A 23,240-nucleotide genomic window follows, 5' to 3' on the forward strand; every position below is an offset into this window, starting at 1 on the left:
AAATATTAGTTACTGGCTATATTTCCAACCTAACTAAACTCTTTTTACAAAGAGGGCGTATCTCGAACATCTATGCTTTTTTTATCATCTATACTGATCTATATATCTCTACTCCCAAAATAACATGTCCTGACTGACCGTCTGATTCATCATCACCGCGCGCAAACTAACAATGCAACAGGCAACAAACATCAAATTGGTATAACTGTATATTATTTTGTTTACAGCCAAAGTAATAAATCCGGATATTATGTACTTTTACTATCCAGGCATTATAAATAACATTTGCTTAATTTAGAAAAGTGATAAATGACACAGAATTATTATTAGGTCCCTAGGTATATTAGCTGTGACTGCAACTTCTTAAGCGTGGTAATATTTTCCCGCGCAAATCTCGATCCCGCGGAAATTCTCAGAATAGAAACCTATTTTGTCTCCACAAACTCCTCTTTTACGAAAGTTGGATTAACACCTATGCCAAATTTAAATAAAAAAATCAATATATAATATACCTACCTAAATTAAACTATTTATAAAGAAAACCAATCATCATAAAATCATAATATAGTTTATAAGTATTTTAATTTCATGGATCTTAGATTTAAATATTGACAGCACCATCCGTGTTACCACTTTCGAAAACCACGATATCTACATCCATGACAAACAGTTGAAAATTTTGAGCAGCGGCCATCTTGCATTTATGGTATATTATCTGTTCTATTTTTTGACTTAGCCTTCTTCAAAATGTATAATATAATAAGTGGTACTAGGTATATTACAAAACAGCCCCAGTTTTCTAAACGGCTAACCGTAATGTGATATTTATTTATATTTATATGCTCCTGCGACATACACGTCAAAGAACATAATAGACGATATTTGGCGGTGGGTCCTGCGCCACGCGTTTACCATCACGCCTAACGGGATAAAGAGCGGGAGGATAAGTTAATTGGACCGTATTTATTACTTTAGCTGACTTGAGCCTGCTATGACTAATATTAATGGGATAAAGTACCTTTTTTCATAATTACTTAATGTATCACATTAACTAAAGCAATTTAGTTATTATGTATAATGGCTTGTTTTGGTCGTTATGCATAATAGCTAATTAATCATTATAACTGAAACATACTCACTTTGTTAACAAACACCCACTAAAAAAGGATTTTGAAAAAGTCTATCTCTCAGTGATCAAAAAAGGCGATGCCAATTTTTATGAATGGCTATGGTTATTGGCGTAAAACAAATAAAATTACTTGATTCTAGAATTTTGAAAAGGTTTGAAGTTTGTATAGGACTTCATTATTTTTTATCATTTAATTTCTTTTTTTTATTAGCTATGCGTGTATGATGCTAGCGTGGCCTTTGCCCTGCAGTGGGACTGGCCACTGCAGGGCAAAGGCCACCCTCCTTCCACTTGATTCTTTGGCCAATAATTTTCATAGGCGTCTAGTTCATCCCATCATCTCCCTCTGGACCTGCTAAAGAGCTAGCAAGAGTAACTCGCGGCCGGACTAGAACCAAACCCAAGCAGACTACCGCAGATGCGGGACTAGTAGTGTTCATGCTTATTCCTGAGCCACCGCAGACTTTAACGTTTTGCCGGGGCTCCGGCTCGAAAAGCAGGAGTAGGAACGGGGTGGTTTTTAGTCAGTAAGAGTCTGGCACTCCCTCCCTTCTTACCCAAGGCGGGAGAAGTCTTTGGATGATTTTCACCCCTCAAAAAAAAGTTATAGGTACTACAGTATAATAATATCCAACGTTTGTACAAAACAAATTGGTGCAGTGTTTGTATAAAAACACCACAATGTCGATCTGAGTAGAAGAGGTTCTCTCGTATCCAGCGCCTATATTGCGCCCTACTGGATATCAGTTGAGAACTCTACTTTTGTACGATTAATTAAAAGAAAACACCCAAATGTTTTGTGTTGTCTTTGCGATTCAAATAAAAAAAGAAAAATCCTCCAATTGTGAATTTCATCTCTGCAATATTAAATGTTCCTTCTTCAGAACTTGACTTCCGCCACCTCTTAATATTTGAAAAATATTTCAAATACAATTTAAGTAATTCATTAGCTACATAATAGATTAATTACCTAATATAGTAATAACATTTTATAGATAATTCCAATACCACCATACAATGGTATTATCATTATATTTCTCTCGATTCCTATTCACCCTGTTTAATCGTACTCTGTGGTCCTAATATTTTTTTCATCTCAACGTTTGTCCAACGTTTTGAGACTTTATTGTTTTGAAATTCCCGCGTTATCTCAAATTATATTCAACGCTGCCTAGACGCATCAGCGCATGGCCACATGGCACCTCTTCGATGATCACTATCTTGTATTTTGTATCTACCATTTTCGTCCAATCATGATTTTTTGTGTTTATTTAAATAGCAATTACAATATCTTTGGGCACAACACAAAGAAGTATAATACTTATATTTATTTTACGTACCGAAGCTAACATACATACATTCATGCTTAAAATCTGTAATTTATGGCAATTTCAAAAGATACTACGCGTTCCACGTTGTATCACGTGTGCATTTTTTAATATGTAGTGTCATTGATACCTAGTACACATTAAGTCGATTTCCATTATAACTTTAGTTTTTAGTCGAATTATAAAATTTATATATTTCTTTAATATGCATTATCTAATACCTCAAAACCTTACCGTAAATCTGCAAAAACGTTAGTTGACTCATAATATAATTAAATACTGCGTAAGAATGTTCAAAACAACATTTTAATGGCCATAGACTACTGTTAACTCATTACCAAACGGCCGCCATTTTGTACATTAGTCGATTATTGATCCGAAAACAGGTATAACTAATTAGTATTGTCAGACGAGAATATCAGTCTTACGGCCGCGGAGAAAGTATCAACATCAATAAAATTTACCCTCCCTTCTCAATGTGGAAACACTAGCAGCGGCCACGTTTCGACAATCTTGTTAGTTCTTCGCACATCAGTCATTTTATAACATCTTATTCTTTTGCCGGATTTTCAAAAAGAAAATACTTTAAAAATGAGTGCTCCAGCACCCGCGCCTGCTTATAAAATAGGAATCGTGAAGCAGGTAATACAACAATAACATGTTTTTATAATTTTCATAAACAGTAAGCCAGGATGCCTCGTGCCGATCTCTTTAATTTGCCTCGTTGGCACATCATCGCGTTCATGATTTGAACTGCTTTACTAGCTTGTACGCTTAATTTCAACTTCTGATCAACAAAATGTAGTATTGGTGTAATGGTAGTTAATCTTTTTCATTTTGTGCCAGCTGGCAGATTGTTGAGTCGGTAGATATACATTTCGATAGATAAAATGCAATTTGATATGTAAAAACTTTAAAATAATAAGTCACATCTTTAATTGCAATACAGGTACTATCAGGGGATACGATTGTGATCAGGCGACAACCGCAGGGCGGGCCGCCTCCAGAGAAAGTCATCGCGTTGTCTGGCATCACCGCGCCTAAGTTAGCACGCCAGAAAACACCAAATAAGTGAGTACTCTTTAAATAAACAAGTTATCAATTAAGTATACCCAAAAATACACCAGCTTTAAGTCATTAAATTGATTTATCATTACTTGACTAGCAATCACACCCATATAACATCTTGATGCTATATTTATACATCATGTATTGATTTCTTTAATATCAGCTATTAGATATAGCTCAAAGGTGAATTTATTTCATATCTTTTTAATTTCTGGTATTGATGTTCAAAATAATAAGTTTCAATATAGGTAATTAGAAGCAACAATTTTATATAAGTATGTATCAGAATCATCATTGATGTTTATGGATGCTTTGCGAAACAGCTAGATTTTATACTAGACAAGCTAGTCAGTCAGGACAGGAATACAAATTTGAACATACTGTCAATGTAAATAAGTCAATCTAGGTACCAAATAATATGTTTATGTGTATGCTGCAAAGCAATAGCGAATATATTTATATCGACTTTAACACATCTATTTCTTCTGGCATGGCTAATTATATTACACTATTATTATACATAAGCATTGTCATACTATTATTGTGTTGAAAGGTTTTATATCAATTACTGAAATTCAAGTACCGAATGTCAATTACCTGTGACTTTACTTGTACGGTGAAAGGAAAAGTTCATATTCCTCGTACTTCCTACCGATCTCTACACACAAAAACATAATGTTATTTTGATTTATCTGATATTACAAAATATTTTCATTAGTTCTCTGACCACAAGATTGATATTATTCTGTAAAATATAGCAATAAGCATTATAAGGAAAGGTCCATATGGTAACAAATCATACCATAATGTGTACTTGTATGTAAGATTCAATAGTGCTGTGTGGATTGTTAAGATTAAGTAATGAAAAGTATGACAATGCAATGCTGAAATGTTTTTAGTAAATTCAAAGAAAAATGTGGAATATGTCTACATAATTTACATTTTTTTACTTTTACATTTACATAATTACTAAAGATTGCTTTAGTAGCAGTAGAAAGGTACCTCTTTAGTAGCAGAGAAGATATAATAGCATAATAAGAGCCCTGATAACACCACTACAGAATTCCTAACCATTTATCTTCATTTCTTTAATAATATTCTAATATATTACTTTAAAGCAATTAATTAATTGATAATTATCATTAAAATCAAATTTGTACAAAGATAATTACTATAGAAGACACTAATATAATATTATTAAACACATTATTAGCAATGAAGATATATTTCTCTATATATTTTAAGAATACAAATAGTTTTGTTGTGAGTTTAGGCTGAGTTTACGAAAATAAGGCACAAAATTAACAAATTCATCAAGATCTCTAGTACATGATAGCAATACTTCAATTTTATCAGCTTCTTGCGATCCATTTCTTCCGTTTAAACATCATTACTTTAAGGATTCATTCTTAATTCATCAACATAATCTTACATTTAGACTATTTGTATTGCTTATCACTTCATTTAGAAAGTCAACTTGATCAACCAATAATAAATTACTGGGTGCAAACCAATAACCAAAAAAGGTTGATCAAGTAAACAATGGAGCAAATAGATAAAGTATATTTAAAACCAAGTAACTGTCATACTATATAGAGTAGGTAAATCTTATGTCATTTTTAGATAAATTTATTGTATACAATGATTATATTTATTTGTATCTTATATTTTCGTGTTACTGTCAACCAGTATCACTTTTTTAATATTATTTGTCAATTACTTGTTGATAGTAGGCTCACATTGCTGGGGGACTATTACTAAACCTAATTCTAATACTCTAGGTATACTGTGATTTACAAATTTGAACCTAAAAGGACTTCAATACATAGGTGTTTATGATGATGCTTTTGCTATTGTTATGCTCATCTGTTTATTCCTAATTGTATAAAGAGCAATGCGAAACAATAAAAAAATGAATTTACTCTTCAATTGCTATGCTGTTTTAAAATAATATTATTATCATAATTATATGAGGGCAAACTAAAGATTTGATTTTTTCTTAACAGTGATACGGAGACAAAGGACGAGCCCTTTGCGTGGGAGGCTCGTGAGTATCTCAGGAAACTAGTTGGCCGTGAGGTCATCTTTACTGCTGATAAGCCTCCTAATTCCGCTACCAGGGAATATGGATGTGTGTGGACAGGCAAAGATCCTATCAAGGATGATAACGTAATAGAAGTCCTCCTTACTGAAGGCTTGGCTAAAGTTAGAGATGGAGGTAGAAATATACCTCAGTTGAAGAGGCTTGTTGAGCTTGAAGACGTTGCAAAGTCTCAAGGTAAAGGCATCTGGGGTCCTGATTTACAGGTAAGCAAATTAAGTACAAGTTGTAAGCTATGTTATGTATGACACTTGTTGCAGTCAGACAAAAATTGTTTATTATAGAATAACTAGCAAACCCGGCGAACTCCGTTTCGCCACCAGTGATTTTCTATGTTTTCCTGCATTTTTCTTAAATTTTCTCCTGAATTTTTTTTGCTATAAACCTTACGGAGCCCGAGACCTTTCCAACGAATGCAAAACCATGGAAATCGGTTCGTGCGTTCTGGAGTTATAGCGTCAGGAAGGAAAACTCGACTTATTTTTATATAATAGATTAATACTAATTAATTGGTAAAACATTTTTAATTTTTTAGGATTTTCTATCCACCATAATCTTTATTCCTACTTGTTTACTTCTTAAGTCAATACAATATTACTAAAAATATGTCAGTAAATAAATATCTATTTTTTTTTTAATTATCACAACTGAATTGTAATTAACAGGACCATGTTCGCGAAATCAAGACGTGGACAGACAGTCCAAAAGCTCTGGTCGCTAAATACAATGGAAAACCAATTAAGGCCATCATTGAATATGTTCGTGATGGGTCCACAGTAAGGCTCTGCCTACTGCCTGATTTCTACCAGATCACACTGATGCTGTCGGGAATTCGAGTAAGTATCTAGCTAAATAAATGAAGTAAATCTAATGTGGCAATGTTGTTGCTCTATAAGCTGCTTGAGACGGGTATCTGACTTTACATAAATATTAAATGTATTATCATTGTTTTAGTGCCCCGCAGTGAGGCAAGATGGTGAATCCGAGCCCTACGCAGAAGAAGCGCGTTTCTTTTTAGAGTCTAAACTTCTTCAGCGCGATGTAGAAGTTGTTCTCGAATCTGTTAATAACAACAATTATGTGGGTACCATCTTACACCCACAAGGAAACATTGCTGAAGCTCTCTTGCGACAGGGCTTTGCCAGATGTGTTGACTGGTCTCTTGCAGTGATGAAATCAGGTTAGTATTATATAAGCATCACCCATATTTTTATTAATATAATACATATAACTTGTTTCTGCCAGCGGCTTTGCCCGCTATTCCTTGGGATGAATAGTAGGATTTATCATGATACTTTCACTATCTATTATAAAAAAAATATAGTCCAAGTTATGAAACTACAAACAAGCACTTTATGGCATGAATTGCAGAATTAGGTGAATCTTTGTTTTTTAGTGTATAAAAATATGTTTTCTAGCAGAAACTACAGATAATTGTTGATTGTATTTAGAAATTGATTGTTTTACAGAACCAAGACAAAGTAACATAGAAATTTGATATTAATTTGATACCAAAATATATAAAATTGTGCTTGAAAAATGTAACAAGAAAATCAGATGAACAAAGAAGTTGCCTAGAACATATTCAGTCCTTTTTTTTATTTTGAGGTACCTTATGATGTGCTAACACTTTGGAATTTAATGCACTTTCGGTTTTAAGAAGTTATTTATTACATAAAAATTGTATGATGACTTAAATCTATCATACATGAATAAAACTTAATAGGACATAATTATTATAAACATGAAATTCCTTGTATGTTTTTAATAATGATTCAAAAATTTTTTAATGATATGCTATATGTATCTTCCTTATATACCATTTTTAAACCTATTAAGGTTTTGTTTCTGTTTGAGTCACATAATACGTTTATTTTCTTTGATTGTGCACAGGCTTATTCTGCTTTCCACAACAGCTTTTAAATGTATTTCATTTTATGAACACAACACATTTTTTTCTCATTGGTTAATAATATAATTAATTCATCTTTACAAAAAATATAATAAATACCAACGTAATTCATAGATTAATTACGATTATTCAACGTAATTACAAATATTTATTTGTATGGCTATAGACGACGTCGATAAGTTATAAAAAAGATTATAAAATATTTTGGCACTAAATTATAGTTTCAGTTGCCAAGCAGCATCACAATAATATTATCAGACTATGACTTAATGCATTTGAATTACACACATCAAAAATACAAAAAGTAATAGAAATTATCGTAACATCACAAATCTTGTAATTTTACAATAATCACTATCAGGGTATAGCTAAAATTATGTTGAACTCTGCATAATATTTCAATGTATACTTAATTTTATATGTGTTGCTTAAGTACAAGAAAGTTGACGATATTTCTGCATTACTATGTCCCGATTTGATTTGTTCAGAAAATTGTCTGTTATCACATGTTAACAACTAAAATATCTTTTTTAGGAGCATCATCTTTGCGAAGTGCAGAGAAAGCTGCGAAGGAAGCTAGAATCCGAATTTGGACTAACTATGTGAGCAATGCTCCTATTATAGCAGCCAAGGACAAGGAGTTCACAGCGACAGTAATGGAAGTTGTGAATGGAGACGCTCTTGTTGTGAAAATGCCCAACAACACCCAAAAGAAAATATTCCTTGCCAGCATCAGACCACCACGTGAAAAGTAAGTTAGCATCTATTTTTTCCACTGTATGCTCATTGAACAGTTTTATCATAATTTTGTATTACTTGACAGAAACAACCCTGATGAGGAAGGCAAAAACTCTCCAAGACCAAAAGGTTTCAAACCCTTGTATGACATACCATGGATGTATGAAGCTCGCGAATTTCTGCGTAAGAAGGTGATTGGCAAGCGAGTTAACGTAACTGTTGACTATATCCAACCCGCAAAAGATAATTTCCCTGAGAAAAGTTGCTGCACTGTCGTTGCCGGAGGAGTGTAAGTATCCAATTTTATTTCTTTGATTCGATTTCTATTCGGAATAAACTTGAAGTATCTGGTCGTTTAATTTTGTTTCGGAAGTGATAATTTACACTACATATTCTGTTACACAGGAATTTGGCTGAGGCATTAGTTGCAAAGGGTTATGCAACCGTTGTTCGGTACCGAAATGATAATGATCAACGCAGCTCCCACTATGACAAACTCTTAGAAGCTGAGCTAAAGGCGCAGAAAGCTGGTATTGGTGTTCACGCTAAAAAAGACATCCCTACTCATCGTATCCAAGATACGAGTGGAGACTCTGCCAAATCCAAAAAGTTTTTCCCATTCCTTAAGAGAGCTCAGAAAACAGAGGCTACTGTAGAGTTTGTCGCCAGTGGATCTCGAATGAGGATATACATTCCCAAAGAATCTGTCCTGGTGACATTCTTGCTAGCCGGCATTAACTGCCCCAGGGGATCACGTCCTGCCATAGGAGGAGGTGGCATGCAAAGTGCCGAACCCTTCGGTGAAGAAGCTTTGCAATTCACCAAAGAGAAATGCCTCCAACGTGACGTTGTAGTCACCATTGAAGAAATGGACAAGGCAGGCAACTTCATTGGTTGGCTATGGAATGATAACGAGAACTTGTCAGTGGCTTTAGTGGAGCATGGACTAGCCACAATGCACCACACCGCGGAAACTTCAGAGTTTGCTCGCCAAATTAAAACTGCTGAAGAGAACGCTATGAAAAGGCGAATTGGATTATGGCGGGATTATGTAGAAGTTGAAAAAGAAACTGAAAAGGAAAGAAATGCTCCAATTCAAGATCGTACTGTTAAGTATGAAAAAGTTGTTATTACTGAGGTAACAGAAGAAGGCAATTTTTATGCACAAAACGTTGACTTGGGCAGTAAGCTCGAGAATTTAATGGATAGAATTCACCAGGAATTCAAAAACAATGCCCCTCTTCCTGGATCATATGTCCCCAGGAGAGGACAAATCTGTGCTGCTCGTTACACTTCAGATGAAAATTGGTATAGGGCCAAGGTTGAAAGGATCACAGAGGACAAAATGGTTCATATCTTCTACATCGATTACGGAAACCGTGAGGTAAGTTAATTGCACATATGTTTAAAGAACTAAAATAAAATCATTCAAACATTCTTAAACTTGTGTATCAACCTAAATAAATAATAATTATCCAATTCTATATAATTTAATATTGTAACATAATTATGACTTATTTAAATTTTTATTTGTCATATTATTTTGTGAGTGAAATCTTTATATATATAATAATTCTTCTGTAAGTGTGTATGTCAATAAACTTCTTTTAAACGACTGGAACTATTTTAATGAAATTTTTTGTGTGTGTTCAAGGGGATCTGAGAATGGTTTAGATTCAAAATTTTGTCCGCTGGACAATGTTTTTTTAATTAATCAGATGTGTAGACAGGACAACGTCTGTCGGGTCCGCTAGTATATTGTGTAAAATATTAATATTGTGATGTATGTTTTGTAGATCGTGCCCGCTGCGCGCCTGGCTCCACTGCCTCCAGGCACTGAGCTGGAGCCTGCTTATGCCAGCGAGTTCACACTGTGTTGCGTCAAGTTCCCAGTGGACCCTGAAGATCGATCTGAAGCAGTTGCTGTTTTCTCTTCGGACACGCTGAACAGGAAACTGCTTCTTAACGTGGAGACTCGTGGCTCCCCACCTTGCGTCACTCTTGTCGATCCTAACACCAACGTTGACATCGGAAAGGTAATAATAAGATACCATATATTAGACCTTCTAGGTCATGTCTAAATTTATTTGATTATTTATTTTAATGATATGATAAAAATTAAATATGCAAATTATGATATTTTTAGAATTTGATCAAAGAGGGATTGGTACTGCTGGAACCACTGCGCGACCACCGCCTGATGGGACTGGTAGCTGAGTACCGCGCCGCGCAGGAGCACGCCAAGTGCTCGCGTCTCAACTTGTGGCGACATGGAGACATCACTGACGATGATGCCGTCGAGTTTGGTGCGCGTCGCTAGCGGGAAGTTACCGACTCGCCACAGCACGTGCTAAACTGTGTTATGTGCACAGCTTTACACATCCAGTATATCTTATATAGCATCATACAACCGTTTCTGTGAGCGCGTTCAATATTAACCGATTTCTAATACGTAATTCTGTCTTTCTGGTTGTCGTCTTCCTTATGTCCTTATTTCCTTAGGAAATCAAAACCAATACTTTTAGAAATCGTGATGATCATATTGTGGTTAACACAATATTTGAATAAATTGTATACTTTGTGTAATGAGATGTGTCATGTGTGTATGTGGGGAGTATAATGAACATTATTATGAACACTATTCCGTAACATTATGATACTCGTGGCATTATATGCCTCTAAATTTGTATCTGCATATATGTACTTTTAATGAAATAATAATTATTATCAGGATTAAGCAACATTTAATAAATGTACTAATGTAATTGTATAATTATTATAACAACATAAAAAATACCTTTCATTATGGTGAATGCAAATTGTTGATTTTATTTACATTTTTTACAGTTTTGTATATCAGAAATACATTATATTTCGTTGTTAATTTCATTATTTATTTTTACACGAAGAATATTATTCATTAATAATCTGCTCCTGTGCTTTTTATCATTGTTATTTTCCGTATCTCTTCTTTACAATTCTATTTTACAATTAATGTGTATTTTTGACTTGTAAAAGCATTTGAGCATGTATGTGTATCTGGCATTCGTCAAAGTGTAGCTAGTGAGGAGTTTAATAAGAATTATGAATGTTCGAAAACAGATTTATTACGTATCTTTATTTAATGGGTAATATTGTACGAGTGGTATTTCGAAAAACTTTTAGCTTCGTATTTCGTGCTTATAAGAATACATATTGTATGAACCTACCTCTCACCTCGAGATGTCATTGTTTTTAGAACTTTACATGCATTCATATTCATAACAATACATGGAATGTTAAACTTCGTATATTAAATAAATATTTTAGGAATTTATCGATGTTTTAATCTTCTTAACGTGTATTCTTCTAAATATGTCATTATCCTGCATTAGAGCATCACCAGTTGTGATTGTAGCCTTCGATGAAAGTCAATCACGATCTTGGAAGTTTGCTGCCATAAAGCAAACTATTATGCAGTTAGTCGCAAGAACCAGTCGTGATGATCTGATGAAAGAACTTACAGTGACAACTTACCTACACGTACAGTGACAACTTACCGACACGTACAGTGACAACTTACCGACACGTACAGTGGCAACTTACCTACGCGTACAGTGGCAACTTACCTACACGTACAGTGACAACTTACCGACACGTACAGTGACAACTTACCTACACGTACAGTGACAACTTACCTACACGTACAGTGACAACTTACCTACACGTACAGTGACAACTTACCTACACGTACAGTGACAACTTACCTACACGTACAGTGACAACTTACCTACACGTACAGTGACAACTTACCTACACGTACAGTGACAACTTACCTACACGTACAGTGACAACTTACCTACACGTACAGTGACAACTTACCTACACGTACAGTGACAACTTACCTACACGTACAGTGACAACTTACCTACACGTACAGTGACAACTTACCTACACGTACAGTGACAACTTACCTACACGTACAGTGACAACTTACCTACACGTACAGTGACAACTTACCTACACGTACAGTGACAACTTACCTACACGTACAGTGACAACTTACCTACACGTACAGTGACAACTTACCTACACGAACAGTGACAACTTACCTACACGTACAGTGACAACTTACCTACACGTACAGTGACAACTTACCTACACGTACAGTGACAACTTACCTACACGTACAGTGACAACTTACCTACACGTACAGTGACAACTTACCTACACGTACAGTGACAACTTACCTACACGTACAGTGACAACTTACCTACACGTACAGTGACAACTTACCTACACGTACAGTGACAACTTACCTACACGTACAGTGACAACTTACCTACACGTACAGTGACAACTTACCTACACGTACAGTGACAACTTACCTACACGTACAGTGACAACTTACCGACACGTACAGTGGCAACTTACCTACGCGTACAGTGGCAACTTACCGACACGTACAGTGACAACTTACCTACACGTACAGTGACAACTTACCGACACGTACAGTGACAACTTACCTACACGTACAGTGACAACTTACCTACACGTACAGTGACAACTTACCTACACGTACAGTGACAACTTACCTACACGTACAGTGACAACTTACCTACACGTACAGTGACAACTTACCTACACGTACAGTGTACAGTGGCAACTTACCTACACGTACAGTGACAACTTACCTACACGTACAGTGACAACTTACCTACACGTACAGTGACAACTTACCTACACGTACAGTGACAACTTACCTACACGTACAGTGACAACTTACCTACACGTACAGACAACTTACCTACACGTACAGTGACAACTTACCTACACGTACAGTGACAACTTACCTACACGTACAGTGACAACTTACCTACACGTACAGTGACAACTTACCTACACGTACAGTGACAACTTACCTACACGTACAGTGACAACTTACCCGTCGTCGACATCTGGGAAATCGATGACATTTGCGAGCAATCCGACACGCCACTGTCACTTGCTACTTCTTGGTTTAGCCGGCCGCTTAAAATGCAAATAAAAGACAAATTGCTCTTTTAAAGTTTTTTTAGTAACAATGTCTATATAATCCCTCGAGAATGAGGGGATGAAAATGGTCTACCTAGGGAATTCTCTTGTCCCTAGGTAAGTATATTTAGTACCTACCCAACTAGAGTCCACCGTTACCCTAGGTGGGGGTGCGCTGGCGACTCACGATTCTTCAGACATGCATACCCTCTTTCTTGGTTATCTTCCTCGCGGTCTGGGCCCCAAGCCAAAACACTAGTCCCATGACTTCTTTCTGGAATACCACTCGTAAGCAGTGTGAATGCACAACGAGCAAAAAAATTAACCCTCAGAAGCACCAGCTTGGTGCCAACACGAAACCCGCAGCCTCCAGAACCCGAGCAGTATCTAGTTATAATTTTATTATGGTTCATAAGAGCGTATTCCTTTACATTAGAATACAGCAGTAGTAATTCAATAACAGAATCTAATCGTATAAATAAAAACAAGCTATTAGAAAAGATAATATATTTAATTTAGTAAAATAAGAGCGGATTTTTTATATAAATTACGCAATCTACTTCACTCAGCTAAATCAAAACACACATAACACAACATTTATGGAATTATTTTATCAAATAAGATTTTGGCACCGTAACAGCCAAATATTTAAGCAGCTAAACGCTTTGCTGTTTGGACCATTAGCACAAAGACGCAACGAGTTCGTAGTGTCTAGCATAAAATAGCTTACTGGAGCTCACCGCTTCAGTCTGCACATTCACAGCTCTTTTATAATAAAATATACCTACTTAATATTAAAAAAATGATAATGTACTTTTGTTATTGCTTGACATGCGATATTATCAAACAGACATGTTCAGGCAGTTTATGGGCAACATCCCGACGTTACCGCACTGATTGCCACTACTGCACTAACTGCGTATTGCCATATAAATACATTTAATTTAAACAAGTTAATTATGTTAAATTAACAAATCTAAATGGAATAATTTATAGGTATGTATGTACATTAATATTTAAATCATAATTAGTACAATTACTGCAAAACATTAACCAAAAAGGAATTTGATTCTCAAGTGGTTAGAGAGCCGCTGTATTGTAGTTATTAATAAAATAGAGCCCCTAAATATGTTGTTGGCTCCGAAGTAGCATTTCGGTCTTAATAAAACTTTTCATAATTTTTGATCGTAGTAAGAATTCGAAGGTTGTCACTTAGTCAGCTTTCCGCCAAGGCATAGCCCGCGCGGTCAAAAAAGACCCATATCATTCTCATGTCTCCATACCTAAAGTCATAGGTATACACTTCTCTATTTCTAATACTAGCTTCTGCCAGCCGCTTCGCCAGCTTTCCTGTGAGATAAAAAGCCCTACCACCCAAGTCAGCTGATACCCTGTATGTATACCAAATTTCATAAAAATCCATTCAGTAGTTTCACCGTAATTGACGGACAAACCTCCAAACATAAATAATATTAATATAATTAGTAAGGAAGTATGATATTATTTGCATTGGAGAAGTTGTCATTTGTATTGAAGATTGTTCTATTTGTGAGTGTACTTGTGCTCTTTAACCAACGAGTTCAGATACCTATATAAAACTTAACGGAATGAATTGCCTAACTAGCCTGATATTTGACTACAAGGACGTTGAAAATACCTTATTTTCAACATCTTTGCGGGACTCCTTACATGCTACTTGTACAGATGTAAACAATGAACATCGAGTCTGCATATGCAGTGTCACAACACATTACATAGGTACCTACAGAAGCAAAAGCAGGCCTGTCCTCTCCGCCAGATATTTCAAAAATCTGTTGACTGAAATTATTTGTAGCAGTTACTAAGGGTTTTGTAAGCCTTTGTAATTAAAATTTATAATTGTGACATTGTCTTTGCACTATCAACTCCGTACAGTTTACTAATCAGGTCTTATCATTGTACCAATATAATATTCAAAATACCGTTCCTATATCTAAGAATGTTGTATCTGGTTACTCTGGCAGAAGTAAATTAAAAGACTTAATTTGGCTTCACCATGTACACAATGGTAGGACGGACAAGTGCAAATACTACAAAACCCTGCCATTGTGATAAGCAGCCTCAAGCTGTTAGCTTAGTGCGGGTGTAGGACACGTGGACTGCATGTGTACATTCGGCAACAATTGGAATATACTCTCTTCAAACTACTGCGACTAACCTCTACATTGAGAAAAAATCCCCTATAACTAGTTAAAATATTGAACCAGTCTCACCGGTCCACGCCTGCTATATTATTTCGGATTTATGTATACTTACTCGGCTGCTTAACAATCAAGTCAGCCATCCTTGCACTTACCTACACATTAAATTTATATAATACCATTTTTGTGCTAACATTACACTAAAGCTTTGTATTGAATTGATATCAACAAAATAATTGCTTTGACTATAAAAATATGTAAATTCTATAACGAATTGATTTAACTAAAGCTCCTTTTATACTAAGGCAGTTCTTAGTTAAACTTAAAACATTGCTTACGTAATTATGCTGGCGACAACATAATCAGTCGAACGAGTGTCAACGAGATGTTAATATGGAGCGGGCAACCAAAATATTCGTACATGCACTATCGAGTTAGGGGCGACTTCACAACCGAATGCAGAATGCTGGGAATGGCGACGTTATATTATGTTGAACACGTTGGAAGACAATGACATGACAGAGATATATACCCGTAGCATATTAACAACAAGTAGTATTATGGAAGTATAACTACTTATAGATATAAGACGTTACGTTATGGAAGTATTGTTACGTGAGACGAGTATTCCATAAATACTAATAGATACTAACTATTCTGGAAAACTGACATGGTACCTATAGTACCTAGATTGTACGTTACGTAAGATGTAAGATTTTAAATTTCAAGTACAGACCCGAGGAATCTACGCGCTACAGTCGCCGAATTACCGTTTTTTTTTTTTTTTTTTTGAGTTGCTTTCGCGTAATAAAATAAGCAAATGTGAACTTACTTTTGAGACACCTGATTTTAAAGTGAAAATCATCCAATGACTTCTCCCGCCTTGAGTGAGGCGGGAGGGAGTGTCAGACTCTTACTGACTAAAAACCACCCCGTTCCTTCTCCTGTCTTGAGCCGGAGCCCCGGTAACCTTTTACGTTGTCCGCAGCTCCGGATCGGGCATCAGCCCTACTGGGCCCCATCTGTGGTGGTCTGGCTCTTTGAGGCGCGCGCGGAACGCGACGCGCCGTACGCACGGGTCTGGTTGTGGTCGGGCGGCGAGCTACCCTTACTCGCCGTCCGCAGACCCGCACTTACGGTGGCCGGAGATCGTCACGCGATCCCCGACGCCCGGAGTGTCTTCTGCGGCGGCTGGGGCGTGAGGAGGATCGTTCCCTCACGCGCTCCGCCTCCTCCTTAGCTAGCATGACTGCTTCGCAGAAGGAGGAGACGGCGTCCCATTCCCCCTCGCTCCGCACCATGGCCTGAACCAATGCCGGTCGCGAGAGGTCACTGGCGTCGACCACATGCCTGAAAACACGGCGGTGCTCAGCCCATGGAGGGCACACCGCTACTGTATGCTCCACCGTATCCTCCGGGTGATCCACGCAATGCCGACACCCGGGCGTTTCCTCCCGCCGAATCCGAAACAGGTACCTACCGAAACTTCCGTGTCCGGTAAGCACCTGCGTCAGGCGGTAGGTGAGGACGCCGTGACGCCTCTCTAGCCACTCCTCAAAGAGGGGACTTACCGCTGCTATAACAGCGAGCCCAAGACCCGAGGAACCTGAGTTACGAATCCGGCAGACTAGAATACAACTGTTGCGGTCCTTAAAAAAAAAAAAAAAAAAAAAAACGGTAATTTGTGAGGCGATCCTTAAACTCGATGGTGCTTTATAGTTATTTGCTTTAGGGTACACAATAGATACACATTTTGTGCATCTTTACAAAAATATTTCCCGAATGTATTACATTAAGACTCCATAACTATATCTGCTAACATATGTACGTAATTTATAATTAAATCTCGTCACAATCACATATCTGCATCGCCATTTTGTACCAATACATTGGAAAACTTGAAATTATTATCTACACATAAAGCTACAGGAATTTAAAAACCTATTAAAATATCTTTCTGTATATATAAAATTTGTAAAATTATAATGGAATACTATCATGTTATGTCTAATTATTCTAGATTTTATACTATACTGTATGTACTATAGTGTGTCTTATGGTCGAATTTGTATCGTCGTCAAAGAACGGGCCTATTTCACCAGGTAAGGGCGGGACATTCAGCAAGAATTGTTGAACAGAGGAGTAGTAGTCCCTGCAAGTCCAGGTGTCATCGTGGCCACCGCCAGGCATCACTACTAGCTTCTTGCAGACTGCTCCACATCGCATATACAGCTCTTTCCCCATTGCAGGCGGGACCAGAGCATCATTTGAGCCGCATATCACAAGAGTGGGTGTCATGACGTGCCCAATTTTCTTCAAAGATAGGTACTGGAAGAATACAAACCAGTGGGTATAAAACACAAATTAAAAATCATATTTATATGTTACTAACGATTATATGTACTAGTCTGCAAATACAAACCTTATTCTTATGACAGCAAGGGGGAAGCCAGTTCAAACATCTCCATTTCAGTATAACTTGTGCCATGTCTGGTATGCTGGTGAAAGTATTCTCCACCACCAGCGCCCATATCTTGTTCCTATATTCCAGTCTTGAAGCTAAGTCAATAGCAATAGCTCCTCCTGAAATGTTATCTTGTAAAGTGAGAAATTCTTGTTATGAGCCTACATCAAGACTTCTCTATGTATAACAGTTTTGTACAAGATGGTTTTAAATGAATCTTTAAGTACCTCTTTTCCCAATCTGCTCAATTCACGATTCCCCAACAACCCTTAAACTCTTAACCCCCGAAAGACCGACAATGTACTTGTAACACCTCTGGTGTTTAGGATGTCCATGGGCGAGCGGGGCGATTGCTTACCATCAGGTGATCCGTCTGCTCATTTACCAGCTTATACCATAAAAAAGTACAGTTACAAAGAAGAAAGTCTAATTAAGTATACTACTTTTTCTATCTTTACTAACCTAAAGATCTTCCAAAAACCATGATCTTACTGACATCTATGTCAGTTCTCTGCATGATGTAATCAAGGGCCGACTGTGCATCAACATATAACCCTCTTTCTGAAGGACTTCCTTCTGACAAACCATAGCCTCTGTACTCCACCATGAGAATATTGATGTTAAGCTTATGGTAGAAACCAGACACATTCGAAAGCCTGAAAACGCATGATTTATTAACATATAAAATGTTAAAATAACACCAATCTTGCATTATGTTACATGTATAAAGGACATATAACTTAAAGTCCATGTTTGTAAGTATATGTAGTAGGCAATTACTCATTTTAGTAAAGATTACATAATAAAATGTGTGGAATTCCGTTTTGTAACACAATACATAATATTACAAACCCATTGATGTTATTTTAAGGTAACCTATGTTCTTGCTCTGGTAAATTGACTATGAAAGCGGAACATATGGTTACTTCCGCATTTAAATGAAGATATCACATCGAAATTACTTTAGTGTAGCTTGGTTTACACACAAGTTATTCTCACATAATTAATATACTTTGTAATATAGTTACAAGCTCAAAGATTGGATTTAACAAATAGAGCTTAAGTACAACTGCATAAAGTATAAGACTGTATTTCCAAGTTGTCATTCTTCTAGTTAGAATATAAAATGTATTTTTATAATCTCTCACCTCTGTCCCATGTTCCCAGCATTACCGTGAAAGAATATCATTGTAGGCTTGTGATTGCTATTTACTGGTTGTTTTATAAGAAACATGTGTATTTTGAAGCCATCTTTATTATTAATTTTTATACTTTCATATGGAAGCTTATAGTTGCTGGGTTGAAGAACAAACACTCTGGAATCTGGTGGGTCATTGGGGTAATAAAGTAGAAGATCTTGTGCATTGTAAAGAATCCCTGCAAGCAACAAAGAATTGAGTAACAGAAGTCAGGTTGATTTATGTTTTATTGGTAAGAGAGAAGCTCGGCTTGTTAATATGTATATTTTAAAATGATAATATTCTACTCCAGACTTGATCATTGAATCTATGTTTGTTTAACTTTGTGATGATTCTGGTAAACTATTCACTGATGTACATCATTGGATGGCAATACATCATCATAAGATGTCAATGCAGCTAATGATGTATCTTAATACAATTATTTTTTATTTAACTTGCAATCTATTTCTCCTTAGAACTGAAGAAATGTTCAACAATTACTAATTATAAGTAGTTATCTAGCTTGACTTAGGTACCCCATATAAAAGGCATTCACAAAAAGGTGGGATATTACTGATGCATACATATTTCACGTCAACACCAAAAAGGGGTAAACTTCATACAATTTCTTATTTGAGATTTGTCTCTTATTGGGGTTGGCGACAATTTGAATGCAGCATACTATTACATAATGCTACATAATATGCAATTACAGAATTCTATAATTTTAAATTATCATGGAGATAAAAACATTTTGATAAATAAGCAGGTTATCAATGTTTGCATAACTCTAAAAAAATTTGTTTCTAAATTCTGATAAGCACTTGTAACAAAATGATAAAAAGATATATTGATACAGAGAATAGTTTACCAAAGGAGGAAGTAAACTAAAAGTTTATATATAAAGGAGAATGCTCAAAAAAAAACCCAGGCCTGGCACAAACTATACATATCTCAGTTTATCCGTATAAATGAGTAATGAAATGCTATATAGGCACCATCATCGAAAACGATGGCTTAATGTTGGAAATTGATATTAATTTTTTAGCATGGATTAATTTTTATCATTGTTTTGATTTATGAAACTTAGTAATATCTCTTTATTTTATTGAGTTAATACGCTTCGTATACGCCGTGAGCATCAATCATAGATCACCCCCTAATTAATACAGCGTGATATAAGAAGTTTTATATAGTAGAGGTAGTGAGAGAAATGCAATTGGCGAATATTATTGTTCATGCATACATGGGAAAAGGTCACTCGGTTGTTGTGCCCATGTGATGTCCATCATATACTACCTTGGGTGGGCAAGGCACCAAGATGGTTTTGCAAATCCCGCACTTTCACTACAAAATGTAATATTAGATGTAGAAAATGATTGAACTTTGAATAATCTAATACATGATGTTTTGATAATGTATACATTTGTTTTAATACTTTCTACTCGTAATATCCTTTAAATATCATCATCATACCAGCCGAAAGACGTCCACTGCTGATCGATTTAAATATAGTCCCTGACAAAAAACAAATAGCAATTTCCTACATTTAGCCATCGTTTTCGACGATGGTAACTATACGGGATTTTATTACACATTTATACTGATAAACTGAGATACAAATCGTTTGCGCCGGGCCTGGGTATTTTCCCCATACTTCGTTGAGCATTCTCCTTTCTAATAACATTTCACAGGGTAACATTGGAACGACATTATGTATGATTACTTTATTTTGTATGTGCAAACTCAAGACAGTCTTTTAGAAGGATCATAACATTGGTTTGAGAATACATATACAGTCTAGTTACCATTTTTATTTTAAATTTCAATAGTTAATGTACTTCAAATGGTCATAAAAAATATTACCAACATACTTTAAGGTTTAGTGATAGACAAAATTATTAGATTTTTTGGTAAAATTAAATAAGAATGTGAAAAGCCAGTTATCAAAAATATTCAATATTTTAAGTTTAGCACTAATTCCATCTTCAGCATGCTATAAAATTATACAGACGCCTAAAAGGCAAAGTAATTGGTTCTCTTTCGCAAATTTTTGGTTGCGAGAAAAGTGGGTAAAATAAAAATCTGGAAATAGTATACCGAATACTTTTAGTCATAGGATGATGATCAGCTAACGTAGGACTAATAATATAAATCTTACCTGATATGCCCACCGTGAACACGATAAAAGCCGTTATAAATCCGTAAAACCAAAACACCACTACACCACAAAATAAAGTTAACGTAGACACAACCGACAGTCTATATAATATTATCCTAAGTATATGATACATTTTTAAATTAGGTATAAGTAATGTAATAAAAATATAAAACTGCTTTATTATGGAAGGGAGACGGTGGAAATGTGGAAAACTTTACAATCATATCAGTTTCAACCATAACCTAGGTCGAATAAAGTAATAAATAAAGTTTTTGATATTTATCCAAACCCCTCACATATTTACAACAACACGTATTTAAATTTATTATCTAATAGAATGGAATTGTTATAGAAAGAAGAAACTGCAATATCAATTTTTTTTTTGATGTTTATTAGAATTTGACAGATGTAAAGCAATGCCAAATCAAGAACATAAGAATGTTGCCATTTTAATTTTGTTAGTAGTTGAATAAAAACAAACTACATACTTAAAAAAAGTTTTGATAACCCTCTCCAAGAGAAAAATAAAAGTAGAAAAAATAGTAAGTAAAGTACAAATTATAAAAAAGTTAACGCGTTATCGCATAAAAGAAGCGAATTTCTAGATAAATTTTTAGATTCTGAGATTTCCTGAGAATGTGATTCTCTGAGAATACTAAAGTGGATAAATACCGAGCAGTACTGATTTAGCACTACTAGCACCCAGACCGAGATTTCTTCGGCACCCTATTTTTGATGACAAGGGATCTTCAAAAAAGATCTTCTTTCTAGTATTTCAGAGGAAAACGACAAGGTAGTGTAAAAACTTTCCTCCCTAAAAGTGAGTGGGCTACTCTCAGCATCTGTATGGGGCACTGGGTAAGGAATGAATTATTATTTTGTGATCATGGAAAATTGCCAAATAACATGGAAAATATTTTTTTTATTGTAACATTTATTTATAATGTACTTACGGTACATGTAGGGAGACGACATCTCATTCCCATTCCCAGGGATACTCACCAACACGTATACAGCCTACGTGCAGCGGCGCATTGCCGGGGCGAAAGTTCACTGCCGCGCCAGATTAGTGCGTGGCGGGATGAGCTCCGGCGCGATCTAATGGCGGAATGGAAGCAACGACTGTCGCAACCGAGGGCTGGGCTCGCTGTTATAGCAGCGGTAAGTCCCCTCTTTGAGGAGTGGCTAGAGAGGCGTCACGGCGTCCTCACCTACCGCCTGACGCAGGTGCTTACTGGACACGGAAGTTTCGGTAGGTACCTGTTTCGGATTCGGCGGGAGGAAACGCCCGGGTGTCGGCATTGCGTGGACCACCCGGAGGACACGGTGGAGCATACAGTAGCGGTGTGCCCTGCATGGGCTGAGCACCGCCGTGTCCTTAGGGATGTGATCGGCGACGGTGACCTCTCGCGTCCGGCTTTGGTTCAGGCCATGGTGCGGAGCGAGGGGGAATGGGACGCCGTCTCCTCCTCGAAGCAGTCATGCTAGCTAAGGAGGAGGCGGAGCGCGTGAGGGAACGATCCTCCTCACACCCCAGCCGCAGCAGAAGACTCTCCGGGTGTCGGGAATCGCGTGACGAACTCCGGCCACCGTAAGTGCAGGACTGCGGACGGCGAGCAAGGGTAGCTCGCCGCCCGACCAGATCCAGACCCGTGCGTACGGCGCGTCGCGTTCCGCGCGCGCCTCAAAGAGCCAGACCACCACAGATGGGGCCCAGTAGGACTGATGCCTGATCCGGAGCTGCGGACAACGTAAAAGGTTACCGGGGCTCCGGCTCAAAGCAGGAGAAGGAACGGGGTGGTTTTTAGTCAGTAAGAGTCTGACACTCCCTCCCGCCTCACCCAAGGCAGGAGAAGTGATTGGATGATTTTCCCCGCTCAAAAAAAAAAAAAATGGATACTCACCAAATCGTCCAAATATCATTTGATGATTATTAGACAGGGAAAATAGAGAGAAATTAAAGCA

General features: G+C 36.6%; 2 protein-coding genes across 2 annotated transcripts; one reads left to right on the top strand and one right to left on the bottom strand.

Moving 5' to 3' along the window:
- Nucleotides 1-2,817: 2,817 nt before the first annotated feature.
- On the top strand, nucleotides 2,818-11,592 carry LOC118268879 (staphylococcal nuclease domain-containing protein 1). Its single transcript, XM_035583671.2, has 10 exons — nucleotides 2,818-3,099; nucleotides 3,407-3,528; nucleotides 5,532-5,832; nucleotides 6,292-6,462; nucleotides 6,581-6,806; nucleotides 8,073-8,289; nucleotides 8,362-8,565; nucleotides 8,682-9,660; nucleotides 10,073-10,312; nucleotides 10,423-11,592. Exons 1-10 carry the CDS (start codon nucleotides 3,049-3,051, stop codon nucleotides 10,594-10,596), a joined length of 2,685 nt encoding a protein of 894 aa, XP_035439564.2. The 5' UTR covers nucleotides 2,818-3,048; the 3' UTR covers nucleotides 10,597-11,592.
- A 2,189-nt stretch (nucleotides 11,593-13,781) lies between these two features.
- LOC118268874 (protein ABHD13) lies at nucleotides 13,782-21,691 on the bottom strand. The gene is made up of 6 exons (XM_035583658.2): nucleotides 21,276-21,691; nucleotides 19,082-19,310; nucleotides 18,396-18,589; nucleotides 17,892-18,052; nucleotides 17,076-17,797; nucleotides 13,782-16,214 (listed from the first exon to the last, which is right to left on the bottom strand). Exons 1-5 carry the CDS (start codon nucleotides 21,406-21,408, stop codon nucleotides 17,498-17,500), a joined length of 1,017 nt encoding a protein of 338 aa, XP_035439551.1. The 5' UTR covers nucleotides 21,409-21,691; the 3' UTR covers nucleotides 13,782-16,214; nucleotides 17,076-17,497.
- Between the last annotated feature and the right edge of the window lie 1,549 nt (nucleotides 21,692-23,240).

The sequence above is a fragment of the Spodoptera frugiperda genome, chromosome 25 (genome assembly GCF_023101765.2).
Source record: "Spodoptera frugiperda isolate SF20-4 chromosome 25, AGI-APGP_CSIRO_Sfru_2.0, whole genome shotgun sequence".
NCBI classification, from domain to species: domain Eukaryota; kingdom Metazoa; phylum Arthropoda; class Insecta; order Lepidoptera; family Noctuidae; genus Spodoptera; species Spodoptera frugiperda.